At 37.2% G+C, this 15,983-nt stretch overlaps 1 protein-coding gene across 1 annotated transcript in view; it reads left to right on the forward strand.

The window, feature by feature from the left end:
* Positions 1-15,983, forward strand: part of LOC109536993 (titin) — a 109,665-nt gene that overhangs the window by 29,242 nt on the left and 64,440 nt on the right. The window contains exon 24 of the mRNA XM_048666015.1: positions 5,024-15,421. Within this exon, the coding sequence (XP_048521972.1) occupies positions 5,024-15,421 (10,398 nt within the window). The remainder of the gene's footprint in view (positions 1-5,023; positions 15,422-15,983) is intronic.

Genomic DNA, 15,983 nt, shown 5'->3' on the forward strand with positions numbered 1-15,983 from the left:
ACGGTTTATATTTGAAGTTTTTAGTTGATACAATGGTTTTACATAATCTAAATATAAAAATCAGCTGAGGAAATTCTCAATCAAACCGTTTTACAGCAGCGCCGTGAAATAGAGTCAAATTTCTCAAAGGGCTTCTAAGAAAAAATTACGTTTCATCTATTTAATACGTTTGTTTGAAAGTTCATATGATTGAAAACTCAGGCTAAAAAAGTCGAATTCAGTCGCGGTCAGTTTTGAATAATTGAATATATAATGGGCATTCTCCAACGTCAGTTATACGATCCACAGAAAAGCTTTAAAGTTTAAAACGTTTAAGCTTTTATTTTAAGGTGATAAAGAATTTTAATTGGAATCTTTATTTCGAAGCGAAACTATTTGGGCTCAACGAAATTAAAAGCGTTTCAATGAACGCAATTTTTAGCACTCGTTTTGCGGGATTTTGCAAAAACGGCTTTTCAAAAGTAATGTTGGTGTATGCCTAAATATATTAGAATCACCATCAAGGTTTCAGTTGTCTCATGATGACATTTTTTTGTAAATTGAGTTGAACTACATTTCTACATCTAACAGACATCAATTAGTCATATTATATATGCCAACACAAAATATCTTAAAACACACTAAAAAACTAGGTCTCGTGCGCAATTTTTTGGCAGACGCTTTTGCCAAATGACCAGTGAATGACTAATAACCCAAACTAAATGATTCAAAACATGTTTTTTTAATGGCAATTTGTCATGTCTTGCTAATGACTAATGAAGTGTTTTGAAAATCCCAACATCAATTATCACAGGTAGCTTCTGAAATGATTCACCTGGCAGGTTTTGAGTCAAGAGCAAATACAGTTTCTAAATAAAGTAAACAGATAGTTAATACGATTATTACACAGAACTAAATGACATTTAAAAGGAGCATTTGGCTGAGTATAATCTAGAAATTTTGATCTATTTGCACAGAAAAGATTTTGAGTGCAAGCCAACGTGAAAGGGGACAAAACTGAAATTACCTGCCAAGAAATTCAGCTCAACCTGGCCAAATTGGGTCAGATAAACAAGCTATTAATCATTTACCTATGCCATTTTCAAAAAAATGCAAAATGTTGAGCTTTGCTTCGCTTAGAGCAGTTTTGGAATACAAATTGGAAACGTGCCAACAATTATTCTCCTGTTATTTTAACGTTGCCGAAGTATAATCACAGGGAAAACTCTAAATAACTTTGGGGACGTGCGCACAGTTTACTATTTTAAACTTTGTGTAGATTATGTTGCTCACTATATTTGGTTCTGGCCGATGGGACGTGTGCAAAACTCAGGTGAAAGCTGTCGAAAAAACCTAAAAGTACTAAAAGGAATGAGGACATTGAATAAAAAAATCAACATTGACAACTAAAACAAATTTATTTACATGGAAAAATTGTTAAAACTTCACTTCAAAACGTGTTACTGTCACAGACAAAGTAAATTACTTCCAAAACTGCTCCCACTGATCAAGTATTGGAGTAACTCCAAAACATACGAATAAATCAGCGTTCGCCAACCAGTCTGACCTTTTATAATAAAATCCTTATTTCCGCCGTTTCCAACAAAATAGTTATCAAATAAGTATTGTGCTAGGTTAGTAAATAAATCTATGAAAAATATGGGTCACTTGGAACTTTAACAAAATTATTTATAATAGGATTGGGTCTAATCTGTTCAAATAAAGCCGCATAAAACACTGTTCAGTCTAAGCAAGGAATACTAACTTGATGAAAATGTTGCTAATATTACTTGCGACTGAACATGTTTTATGCGGCTGCAAACAACTGCTTAAAACTAACACAAACCGCACAAAACGCACTGAAACACTATCACAAGCACTACACAGGCACCACAAACACCGCCGGTATGGTTTATGATCGCGTTCATACTTTGGATACAGTTTCGAAAATAATGCACACATTTTCTTACTCACAAACGGCTACCAAGAGGCGGGGCTTGACGTCACTTTCACGTTAAAAATTGGAAACCTATGCGTGTGTTCAGTCACCTAAAGCATTGAGTCATTCTGGATAGAAATAGAACGAACGATGCTTTGGTTCCAAACTGTACTATAAGCCCCCGGAGCCTTCGTAGTTAAAATAACGTTCGTTAATATGGAAGTTATTAAGCAAGTTAATTTTAGATTGATCAATCAAAGCGAACATCTGCATGAGGTCATGTTTAGATTACTTGAAAATATACAAAGTGGGGTCAGGCGTTAAATGGGCTCCAATTAGAATCAGTTAGGGACAACGTCTGTACCAATTTAATTTAATTATGAAGTAAACAAATTTTCTGGATTGAAGAGACAAGTGTTAACTTAACAACTTTTTAAAAATGTAATCTCAATTTAAGAGTATAATAAAATTACAAAAATCTTATCGAGTGCACGGTGCACCATGTTACTTTACCGCATTCGCGGCCATTTTCTAGAAATATAAAATATTTGCAAAAAATTGCAATTTTCCAAATAAAATTATATTGTAGCCGCAATTCCGACTCATCCAGAAAACACTTTATTAACAAAATTACTTAATTCGCAATATTTGTTTTTTTGCAATGGAGATTTTTTCAAAACGTGAATCCTTTTTCTCCATGCAATAAATGTATGGACTTGGTCCCTTATCTCTGACATTCAACGCAATAAAGAATTACATACATTCCAAATAAAACTGTTCCTAAACCTTTTCTCAAGAATTTGATTTTTGGGTTTTAACAATCAATTAAAACTGTTGCAAATAAAATATTAAAACTCTTTTTTTAGTTTTGGGTGAAAATCCATCGGTTGTTGCGAAATCTGACATGCCGTTCTTTGCAACATCAGATTGTTAAAGTTACTTTTTATTAATGTAATATTTTTACAAACGTAAATGTACGATGTAATAGTTATGTGTCCTCTAATAAGAAAGTTAAAATAATAAAATATTAAATACCTAATTTAAAAATTAAATTAACTTTAAACTCTACTGACTTCTTTTACTAGGAGTAAGAAAAAAGTTTGCTGATTTTTTCAAGGCTTGGAACAAAACAATTTGGCTTCAAACATTATACAATCAAAATTACGTGTTTTTTAAATAGGGACAAAGTGAAACAGAAATTACAACCCTGAACAGCAATATTTCCCTATATATATAGATTTTTTAACTTTGATACGGCGACCAACATTTTTTCTAAAAATATTTATGTTCGAAAAACTTTATAAATCGCTGTCTTTTATTCAAAGTCTAATTTAATAAACGGAAAAAATCTATGGCGAATTATACAATGTGTATAAAAATATTAAAATTCAATAAACATTAACAATAACAATAACAGATAAATCATCAATAAATAAATTAAATGGGTACCTTTAGCTTTAGTTTGGACTGAAATGCTGCCAAAAAAATATCAAAAAATAACAAATCTAAATTGTTAGCAGTCCTGCATACTCTGTCGATAATCATAAAGTGACTGTAATTGGTGTTACGAGTTGCCCAGTAAAATATAGATTGACTTCTGACCGTTCTCTTAAGAACATGGAAATTCAATTTACTGAGCAAATAAGGGCAATTTATATTGTAGTTAATTAATTTAAATAAAAATATCATTTCACTTTCCAATCTTCTATGTTCAAGCGTTTGAATTTCTAATTAATGTCGTAATTGTTGGTAAACCAAATCATCTAAAGGTGTAGATGCCTTGTAGGCGCAGTATCTTTGAAATTTATTTTGAATACTTTCTATCTGATTTATATGTAAATGATAACTAGATATATATACTATATATATATGACCATACTTTATATACCATACATACCATAATATTGGCATACTCCAAGATACTCCTGACACAAGACATATACACCACTTTTATACATTTAACACTTCTTTTATACATTCAAGTCTTTAGTTGTTCGTTTAACATATCCCAACATTTTTAAGGCTCTATTTTTGGTAATTTGAATGGGGTAATTGAATGAAATCTTAGCATCAAAGTACACACCCAAATCCTTTATATGGAAATCATTTTTTTATTTATATCATATATAGTTTTTTTTCGTTTTATCATATATGGAAATAAAATTATCTGTTTTAGACAGGAGAACCGCATAACCTTGCACTTAGAGATGTTCAATTGCATAAAATTTACTTCACACCAGTTATTCAGAGCATTTAAATCCGCTTGTACATTTAAACAATCATCAGTACAGGATATTCTTGAATAAAGCTTTAATTATCAGCGAATAATAAAAACTTACAATATTTTACATTAACACATATATGATTGACATAGCAATTGAATAGCAAAGGGGACAGATGTCCACCCTGTTTTGAATTTTTTTTACATTTGTGTTGATTATTCTAGATGACTGTCTGAGTTCTTTTATGGCATTAAAATGATTTTCTAGAGATAACGAAAAAACGTTCAGAATGTTTCAGTGGTGAAAAGCGTTTACTAATAGCTAGTCTGTCTAATTGTTAAATGATTCGAATCTTTTGAGTTAGAAAATTAGGTAAAATCCTGATGTTTTTGCCTCAGTATTACCACAAGTATTTAACTACTCGCAATTCAAAACTAAACTCACAAAATTTACAACTGACTGAAAAAAAAATAGAAATTTACAAAGACAGAAATTTATAAAACAATAAAATTAAACATTTACATAAGTAGGGCATCGACAAGTAATTTAAACCATTCTTCAATGAGATTCCCAGATCGAATTAGTCGATAGATCAAATAATTATAGAGGGATCATTTACGAATATAGAGACAGATTAAATCACTCCCTAAAATATGGTACTTACTGTTGGAAACAAATATTCACTCCGGCACCACTAAACCCATACTCTGAAACAAGAAAAAACAACTAATGACCTAATTCTAAGAACTTTCTAAGCAATGTTTTGCAAAGTATTTCCACCGAAAACTATGTAAATTTTAACTGTAAGTGTGAGTGTTGCATGCCATATCGTTGACCTTCTAAAGGTAGGTTTATGGAGGTCAATAAATTGTACAACTTTTAGGACGTCCTGGAACGTTCCGTAAATCACCTTCCACCGCCGTTTCTTCCCAACCGGGAACCACCCCAATCGCCACACAACTTAACGGTGCACCAACTCCCGGTGGAGTTGGTGTTAGCTCAGTACCCTTTGCACCCGGCTCAAAAACGGGCCAACCCTTAGAACCCAATGAACTTCCAGTAGGGGACGAGTCCCTATTGTGGAGACGGTTTGCGCGAAAACAGCTCGAAACAAGTGAAGAGTTTAAAGATTTATCTAAACCCAAGCAAGTCCAACCGTGGACTGAAGAGCAAATCGTGTTAAAGAAAGCCAAAGTGGAACATAGGGAACCAGTGAAGGAGAAACTTGAAGAAGTTCACCTGAAAGTAAGCAAACCAGTGCAAAAAGAAATACCGAGAGCAGTGTTGGAAGATGTGGAGCTAAAGCCAGTCAGCTTAGAAAAACATATTACTGATTCATTCGTAGCGCAGAGCATTGAACAAGCTCAAGTCGCACAGCAAGATTGGCGCACCGCTCCAAAGACTCCAAGTAGTCAGATTAGGTCAGCTACTGAAGACAGTACTCTTCTAACATTGGATCAAAAACAACAAGAACACATAGTGAAAACTACTCCAGAGCCAGCACAGAAAGACTGGCGGACACCCAAACCTGCAGATATAGCAGCTGAACTTAAGCGCCAAGCATGGCGTCAAACTTTGGAGAAACAAGATTCAGTCGAAATAGACATTGATACTGTCCTAGCTAAAGCTCAACATGCGGTTCGGAAAATTCCCACGCCTCAGCCTCAACAGGCAAAAATAATTCCTTGGACGGAAGAAAAGATAACTCTCAAGGCGGCCCCTAAAGATCAAATAGCGAAGTTCAAAGAAATTCCCAAAGAGAAACTTGAAGATGTCGTATTAAAACCTGTTACTTTGGAAGAAATCCAAGCATTAAAACAAGCCAAATTAGAAAAACCTAGAGAACCTGGCGAACCTGTTCCATGGATTGAAGAGGATATCGACTTGAAACCAACGCCGCAAGAGAAGAAGGAAATCCCCAAAGAAACCTTAGAGGAGGTGCATCTTAAATCAGTAGACCTTACGGAATTGCTAGAAACCAAACTTACCCCTCTGAGACTGGAAGGAGAAGGAATACCCTGGACGGAGGAAGAAATTAGTCTTAATCCTACCTTGCACGAAAAGAAAGAAATTCCCAAAGAAACTCTTGAAGAAGTTGCCCTCAAACCAATTACCAAAATACCCGATATCAGAGATACTGAATTGAAGTCGCTAATTACGGAAAGAAAGCCCGGTGAACCGATCCCGTGGACGGAAGAAGAAATTCGCCTCAAACACGCCGTTATTGAGAAGAAAGAAATCACCAAAGAACAACTGGAAGACTTCTCACTTAAACCACTAGCGCAAATTCCTAGTCAAAAACCAGCAGAACCTCTACCTGTGCAGCAAGAAATACAAGAAAAAACGTTGGAAATTCAATTAGAACAACAAGAAATTTCAAAACAAAAATCTGCTGCAAAAACTGAAATTCGCCATGTTGAAGATCGAACGCTGCTAGACATTACAAAGCATACCTCTGAACTTATGGAATCCCAACCAGAGGTAAAAACCTGGGAAAGAGGAGCAAAACCAGAAGCAATAACCTCTAAACAAACCACAGAAACAACTCAGAAAACAATTATTGAGTCTCAACAAGTACAGGACACAGATACTAAAGCCTGGAAACGAGAAACAGTTGTCCAAAAAGAAGAGCATCAACATGCGCCTAAAGAAGCACCAGCTCCTTGGAATGAGCAACCAATAACTTTAAAGAAAACAACGATTGAAAGAAAGCAAACTGCAAAAGAAACCATAGAACAAGTAGACCTGAAACCATCCAGGCCAGTTAAAACAGGTGACACAGTTGTTCAAACTACAGAACAAACACAAATTGCTCAATTCGATACCGTTGAAAGAACGGCAGTTTTATCTGCCACAGAAGACACAACCCTACTACAGGTAACGGAGCATGAAAAGGTTTCCCAGTCGCTAACGTTGGAAGAAAAAAGTTGGAAAAGAGCTCCTAAAACCGAAAAACCAACTGTAGATGCCACTACAGTTCAACATATTGAAGATGCGAGTAGACTTATCTTTCAAGAGCGAGTGGAAGAACATGGGGAGACGGTGGAATCGAAAACGTGGCAAAGAGGAACGAAGGCTGTTGGGAAGCTGGAAGAACAAATAGCTCCTGTGCAGCACACTGAGGACACTACTTTGGTAAGCTTACAAGAAAAAGAAGTGGTGAAAGAAGAAATCGTTGAAGCAAAACCATGGAAAAGGGGCCCCAAAACAACAGAATTACTACCAAAAGAACAGCAAGAAAAACCTTTAATCCCTGAAGAAATTAAGCCGAAGGCAGCCCCCAAGAAAACACCTTTAGCGAGGGAAGACGAGCCCATTCCTTGGAACAAGCAAGAAATTAGTTTGAAACCTACTCCAAAGAAATCCGTAGAAGAAACAACTAAAATTGAGGAAGTTTCCCTGACTCCTATTAAAAAACCAGTACGTTCAGTCGATGATAAACAAATTATCACATCTGACGTACAAGAAGAAATAACAGCAGCAGTCCAAGAAAAACCAAGCGAACAAAATGAAAAACTTAGTTCGATTCATCATGTTGAAGATAAAACCGTTATTGAGATGAAAGAACAAGTTGAATCTAGAAAAGATACAAAGCTTGAAGAGAAAACTTGGAAACGGGGCCCTAAGCCTGAAGAAACTCCATTAGAAGCTACACCAGAAGAAGCATTTGTTGCCGAAAAACCTAAACCTAAACAGGGCCCCAAATCTACACCTATAACGCAACAAGAAGAGCCCATTCCCTGGAACAAACAGGAAATTAGCCTTAAACCGACCCCGAAGAAGAAGATAGAGGATGCACCAAAACAGGAAGAAATTTTGTTAACCCCTGTAAAGAAACCAGTTAGAAGCACTGAAGACAAAACAATAACCACGTCTGATGTTACGATTGAAGAGCGATCAAAAATAGAGTTAAAGCAACCGGATTTAAAACCTGGCAAACCTCAAGAAGACCTTAGTTCAATTCATCAAGTTGAAGATAAAATGTTTATTGACATGAAAGAACAAGTTGACTCTAAAACAGATACAAAACTTGAAGTGAAAAGTTGGACAAGGGGTCCGAAATCTGAACAAGCTCCACTAGAAGCTAAACCAGAAGAAGCGCTAGTTCACGAAGAACCTAAACCTACGCAAGTGCCGCAACAGGACAAAATATTGGAAGCAAAACCATGGAAGCGGGGTCCAAAGCCAACAGACATAAAACCAAAAGAACAACAAGAAGAACTTGTAATTCCAGAAGAAATTAAGCCCAAGGCAGCTTTAGACAAAATACCTTTAGCGAAAAAAGAAGAACCCATTCCCTGGAACAAACAAGAAATTAGCCTGAAACCGACACCCAAGAAAAAAATAGAGGAAGCGCCAAAACAGGAGGAAAGTTCACTAACTCCTGTAAAGAAACCAGTCAGAAACATCGAAGACAAGACATTAATTACGTCTGATGTCACGGTTGAAGAGAAACCGGAAACTGGTACACAGAAACGCGTTACGAAACCAGTGCACAAACCTCAAGAGAAAGAAGTTTCAACTTTCATAACGCCCGCAAGTGTAGTGGAAGAACAACTTGAACCCAAAGCGTGGAGGCGAGGCAAAAAACCTGTTGGCAAGCAACCCGAAGAAAGTGTGGAAGAAACAATTACTGAACTTCCTGAAGAAATTCGTGAAACAAAGACCGTCACTGATGGACTTGAAAAGAAAACAATTGAACGTACACGGGTTATTAAGAAGAAGAAAGGAAATATTGAGGAAACTACTCAGATTGTTACGGTTCAAGAAGAAGGCAAAACACCACAAACAACTGTAACCGTCGTCGAATCGATAGCACCAGAAGAAACGCAACCATTTTATGTTGTGGAAGAACTGCCCACCAAGGTCCAAGAAACCACTGTTATTGAACAAGGCATACCTAAAAAGATAATCGAAAGGAAACGAGTTATTGAAACAAAGAAGGGCGACAGAAAGGACGTAACAGAAATAATTGTCACACAGAAACCAGGTGATAAGCCAATAACTTCAGTTACCGTGAAAAACGTTCCAGTTGTCAAACAAGAACCAATTGAACCTGAATACGTAGTACAAGAACTGCCAGTTCAAATTCTTGAAACTGTGGTTACTGATGCTAGTAAAACAACCAAGAAGGTGGTTAAAACAAGAACGATTCAGAAACAAAAAGACGGTATAAAGGAAACAACACAAATTGTGACTGCTGTGGAAGACGGTAAGAAACCGGAGCACGTAGTTACCACTGAACAGCATCCGGCAATTGAAGAAGAATCAATATTTACTGTTCGTGAATTACCTCTTGAAATACTCGAATCTACAGTGATTGAAAGTGGAATTCCGAAACATAGGACAACCAAAAAGAGAGTCATTGAAAAGGTGATTGCTGGAAAGAAAGAAATTACTGAAATTATCACAACTGAACAAGACGATAAGCCAACCGAGACAACTGTAACGGTAACGGAGCAAGACATCAAGAAAAGACCAAAGAAACAGCGACAAGAACAACCGAAAGAGGAGGTGATTCCCTGGACTGAACAAGTTCAGCTTAAGCGTGCAAAAGCGAAGAAACCTCAGGAAAGTGAAGAAGAAGATAAGGTTGAGTTAAAACAAATACCTACGCAGCCATCCGCCCAAGCAATAATAGAAGAACTGCCCGAACAGATTCAGGTGTCCACTACAGTTGATAAAGGTAAAATTGAGAAAACCGTAACGAAAACAAGAGTTATAAAAAAAAGAAAAGGTAGTAAGGAAGAAACGACTCAAATTGTTACTGTCGAAAAGGAAGGCAACATCCCAGAGACAACAATTGTAACTGAAAAACAATCAATAACGGAGGAACAAACCACTCAGCCGATATATTCGGTTAAAGAGCTGCCAGAAGAAGTTTTCGAAACTACTGTTATTGAAGAAGGAGTTCCGAAAAAGATAACTGAAAGAAAACGAGTTATTAAAACCAGGAAGGACAACAAACAGGAAATAACTCAAATTACAACCGTAGAACGGGAAGACAGACCCACGGAAACTGTAGTAACAATTACAGAGAGCGAAGCCACTGATTTCGAAGAAATGCCAATTGAGCAAGAATTCGCAGTCGAAGAGCTTCCAACAGAAATCTACGAAACCACAATTATTGAGAAAGGCAAGCCAAAGACAGTTGTTGAAAAGAAGCGAAGAATTAAGAAGATGCAAGACGACAAAGTGCAAACTACAGAAATAATTACAGTAGAAGAACCAGGCAAAAAGCCTAAAACAACAGTTCGGACGTTTGAAGACACCACCCAAACAATTCAAGACCTAGAAAAACCGCTAATAGAAGAATTACCTGAAGACGTGCAGGAAGTAACAGTAATAGATGCAGGAGTAACAAAAAAGAAACTGCTCACAAAGAAAACGCTAAAAAAGACAAAAGGCGATAAGGAAGAAACTACTGAGATTGTTACTTTGGAAGAAGAAGGTCAGAAACCAGAGACAGTAGTCACAGTCACCGAGGAAATAATTGACAAGAAAAAGCCCCAAAAAATACCTGTTCCACAAGAAACAGTAGAAATTCCCTGGACAAAACAAGTTGAACTTAAACAGACTCCAAAGACAAACAAACCCGAGGAAGAAACACGTGAAGAAATTCGGTTAAAACCAGTCAAAAAATCGCAAATACCCCAGCCTGAGGAAGCTCCAGTAGTTCAAGAACTTCCTGAAGAAATTCAGCAAACGACCGTCATTGACAAGGGAGAAGCCAAAGTGCAAGTAACTAAAACGCGTGTTATTAAAAAAAGAACTGGGGATAAGGAGGAAACCACGCAGATTGTTACAGTAGCAGAAGACGGAAAAGAACCTCAAACGACTGTAACAGTTGAGGAGCAAGAAGTTCCTGAGGCAGTCGCAACACAACCAATCTATAAAGTAGAAGAACTTCCGGAGAAAATTTCTGAAAGCACTGTAGTAGTACAAGGTATTGAACGAAGGAAAGTAGAAAAAAGGAGAGTAATCAAAACAACAAAAGGCAAAACGCAAGAACTCACAGAAGTACTGACCACACAGTTAGAGGGCGAAAAACCAGAAGTCACTATTACAGTTCATGAAATTGAAGATACGCTTCCTGAAACACTAGACGAGACATTCGAAACTGTAGAAGAACTGCCAGTTCAGATCTCCGAAACAGTAGTTGTCGATAAAGGTATTCGCAAAAAGAAGGTCGCAAAAACGCGAACAATCAGAAAGGAAAAAGATGGAAAGCAACAAATCACAGAAATTGTCACTATTGAAGAAGAAGGCAAAAACCCGGATATTCAAGTTACGGTCCATGAAGAAGACAAACCCGTTGAAAAAACGGTAGAAAAACCGGTTACAGATTTACCGTGGACTGAACAAGTCAAACTCAAACGAACTCCTAAAAAACAACAAGAAGCCCCCGTTGAAAGTGAAATAATAAAGCTTAAACCAGTAAAACCGGAAATCACCGATACACCTGTGACTATTGAAGAACTTCCGGAAGAAATTCATGAAACGGTCGTGACTGATAAGGGAAAAATCAGAAAACAAACATCCAAAAAACGGGTCATTAAGAAGCGAGTCGGTGACAAGGAAGAAACAACACAAATCGTAACCATTCAAGAGGAGGGCAAAGCTCCGCAAACAACCGTCACTATCGAAAACGTGACAATTCCCGAAAAGGAGGTTGTTCAACCGATCTATAAAGTGGAGGAAGAACCCGAGCAGATACTTGAAACATCTGTAATAGAGGACGGAGTTAGAAAGAAACAAGTTCAAAAGAAACGTGTTATTAAAACAACTAAAGGCGATAAACAAGAAGTTACTGAAATCGTCGTTTTAGAGCAAGAAGGTAAAAAGCCTGAGGTAACAGTAAGAACAGAAGAAATTGACGCGCCTAAAATTCCATCTGAACAACCTGAAGACACATCAATTGAAGAACTGCCCATTGAAATTAGAGAAGACGTCGTTTTTGATCATGGAGTTTCCAAGAAGAAAGTGGAAAAGAAACGAACTATCAAGAAAAAACGAGCTGGCAAAGATGAAATTACGGAAATAATAACCGTAGAAGAAGAAGGCAAATTGCCTGAAACCAGTATTGTTACGTACGAACAGGTTCCAGAGGAAGATTCAGAAAAACCTTTTATTAAAGAGCTACCTGAAGAAACGCAACAGGTAGTGGTTGTAGATGAAGGAGTCACTAAACAGAAAACGATTAGAAAACGCATTATTAGAAAGAGGAAAGGTGATAAAGATGAGATTACTGAAATAGTAACACTAGAGGAAGAAGGAAAATTAGCTGAAACAACTGTAAGCATTACTGAAGACGATCGCAAGCCAGACCAAATAAAACCGAAGCGAAAGCCCAAAAAAGTGGAAGTTTCAGAAATCTTACCTGTAGTTGAGGTAGAAGAATTGCCTGAAGAAGTTCAAGAAACAATTGTTATCGATAAAGGGGTCGCCAAAAAGCAAATTAAAAAGAAGCGTGTTATTAAGAAGCGCAGAGGCAGCAAAGAAGAGACGACTGAAATTGTGACTGTCGAAGAAGAAGGAAAAGCTCCACAAATCCAAGTCCAAGTTGAAGAGGTGCAAATTCCGGAGGAAATGGCTGAACAACCTATTTACACAGTAGAGGAACTGCCAGAGCAAGTATCTGTCAGTACAGTGATTGAAGGAGGCTTGAAAAAACAAAAAGTTCAGAAGAAACGTATCATCAAGACACGAAAGGGCAATAAACAAGAAATTACTGAGCTGACCACTACAGAAATGGAAGGCAAAGCACCGAGCACCACAGTAACAATTACTGAAGTAGAAGCACCAGCTGATGAAGTTCCGGTTCAGACCGAGTATGTAGTCGAAGAATTGCCAATTGAAACCCAAGAGGTTATCAGTGTTGATGGAGGAGTTACCAGCAAAACGGTAATAAAAAAACGCACTTTGAAAAAAAGGAAAGACGGCAAAGAACAAATTACCGAAATCGTAACTGTGCAAGAAGACGGCAAAAAACCAGAAACAACGGTTACAATATCGGAAGACTTTATCCATCCAGACACTATTTTCCTACAACCTCTTGTTGAGGAGCTACCAGAACAAATATCAGAAATCATAGTTGATAAAAAGGGTATTAAAGAGAAACAGGTTATCAAGAAACGTGTCATTAAAAAGCGAAAGGGTAGTAAAGATGAGGTAACCGAAATTATTACGCTTGAACAGGAAGGTAAAAAACCTGAAACAACTGTGACTGTAACGGAAGAAGAAACACCACGAAAACCGAAAAAGCGAGTCATTGAACAAAAGAAAGCGGACCTTCCTTGGACGGAACAAGTCAAGCTTAAGAGAGCACCTAAGCAAATAAAGCCTGCAAAAGAAAAAGGAGAGACTGTCGAACTTAAACCCGTCAAAACGGAAGAAGTAATCCAAGAATTGCCTGAGGAGATCCAAGAAACAACAGTTTTTGATCAAGGTGTAATGGAGAAGAAGGTTACTAAGAAGCGCGTAATCAAGAAGCGAAAAGGAAGCAAAGATGAAACTCTGGAAATTTTAACGGTACAAGAAGAAGGCAAGCAACCAGAAACAACAGTTACAATCATCGACGAAACTCCGAAAGTTCCTGACGTCACCTTAAAGCGAGCGAAAAAAGAAAAAGTAAAACTGGCGAAGGGAACTGACGAGAAAATTGAAAAGCTCCATCCCGCCAAAATGGTTCAACCAGATTCGCTTCTTACCACAATGGAAGAATTACCTACAGAAGTTCGCGAAACCACAGTAATTGAAGATGGAATTACTAGGAAACAGAAAACAAGAAAACGCGTTATTAAAAAACGCCGAGGTAGTAAAGAAGAAACAACTGAGATAGTTACCGTTGAAGAAGAGGGTAAGGTACCCCAAACAACGGTAACTATCGAAGAAGACGTGGCTCCGAAAATTGCGGAAGAGCAGCCATTGTATAGAGTTGAGGAACTCCCAGAAGAAGTGTATGAAACAACTGTTGTAGAGCAAGGTCGACCGCAGAAGAAAATTATTAAGAAGAGGGTGATTAAAACTAAAAAAGGTGACAAACAAGAAATTACTGAAATTGTTATTACACAGAAGGGTAGAGAGGCACCCGTGACCGAAGTGATAATTCATGAAGAATCTATTCCATTTGAAGAGATAGAACAACCAGAATATGCAGTGGAAGAATTACCTGTGGAAATCCAAGAAACCGTTGTGGTTAAAGATGGAATTTCTAAGAAAAGGGTCGAAAAGAAGCGAACAATTAAGAAAAAAGATAAACAGGGAAAAGATGAGTTAACCGAAATTGTTACAATCCATGAGGAGGGTAAAAAGCCCCAAACAACGGTAACAGTTCAAACACAAGACACGGTGTCAGATATTCCGGATAGGCCAGTTATCACAGAACTTCCAGAAGAAATTAGTGAAGTCAATGTTGTAGAGCAAGGCGTCATCAAACAGAAAATTAAGACAAAGCGAACAATAAAAAAGAGGCGAGGTAGTAAAGACGAAACTACTGAAATTGTGGTTATAGAAGAAGAAGGTAAAGCCCCGCTAACAACAGTGCTGGTGACAGAAGAGCCTGTAGAGGATCAACAGTTAATTCCAAAACCAAAAATAAAGAAAACTAAAAAGCAAGCAAAAAGTGAGAGTCCACTGGTCACACCTGAGGGCTACCTTTTTGTCCCAAGTCTGGCACATCCAAAAGAAACACAACCCGACGATGTTGTCGATATGTTGCAGACGGAACTTATCAAAATGCGCCTTGCCAAAAATCTACCAGAACACGTAGTGCCTGACGATGTACCTAAATACACAGTCATGGAATTACCTGAGGAAGTCCAAGAAACTACCGTCATTCAAGATGGAGTTTCCAAAAAAGTTAGATCGCGAAAACGGGTTATTAAAAAACGTATTGGTGACAAAGAGGAAACAACGGAAATAGTTTCCGTAGAGGAAGAAGGCAAAGTGCCTCAAACTACTGTTACTGTAGAAGAAGAAACAATTCCAGAAGATATACCGGAACAACCGATCTACTCTGTTGAAGAACTCCCTGAAGAAATTTCTGAAACCACAGTCCTAGTTGAAGGAAGACCTAAAAAAAGGATTGAAAAGAAAAAGACTATTAAAACTCGAAAGGGTAGTAAACAAGAAATAACCGAAATAACCGTGACTGAGCAAGAAGGCAAGAGGCCAGTGACTGAAGTTAGTATTAAGGAAATTGATATTCCTGAATCGGAAATCCATGAAGGGCCTCAGCCAGAATATCTTGTGGAAGAACTCCCAATTGAAATTAAAGAAACTGTAGTAGTTGAAAACGGGGTATCAAAGAAGAAAAGGAAGCAAAGATGAAACTCTGGAAATTTTAACGGTACAAGAAGAAGGCAAGCAACCAGAAACAACAGTTACAATCATGGAGAACCGCATAACCTTGCACTTAGAGATGTTCAATTGCATAAAATTTACTTCACACCAGTTATTCAGAGCATTTAAATCCGCTTGTACATTTAAACAATCATCAGTACAGGATATTCTTGAATAAAGCTTTAATTATCAGCGAATAATAAAAACTTACAATATTTTACATTAACACATATATGATTGACATAGCAATTGAATAGCAAAGGGGACAGATGTCCACCCTGTTTTGAATTTTTTTTACATTTGTGTTGATTATTCTAGATGACTGTCTGAGTTCTTTTATGGCATTAAAATGATTTTCTAGAGATAACGAAAAAACGTTCAGAATGTTTCAGTGGTGAAAAGCGTTTACTAATAGCTAGTCTGTCTAATTGTTAAATGATTCGAATCTTTTGAGTTAGAAAATTAGGTAAAATCCTGATGTTTTTGCCTCAGTATTACCA

This window comes from Dendroctonus ponderosae, unplaced genomic scaffold (genome assembly GCF_020466585.1).
Source record: "Dendroctonus ponderosae isolate FM_Combo_2020 unplaced genomic scaffold, Dpon_F_20191213v2 Dpon_F_20191213_4, whole genome shotgun sequence".
Taxonomy (NCBI): Eukaryota; Metazoa; Arthropoda; class Insecta; order Coleoptera; family Curculionidae; genus Dendroctonus; species Dendroctonus ponderosae.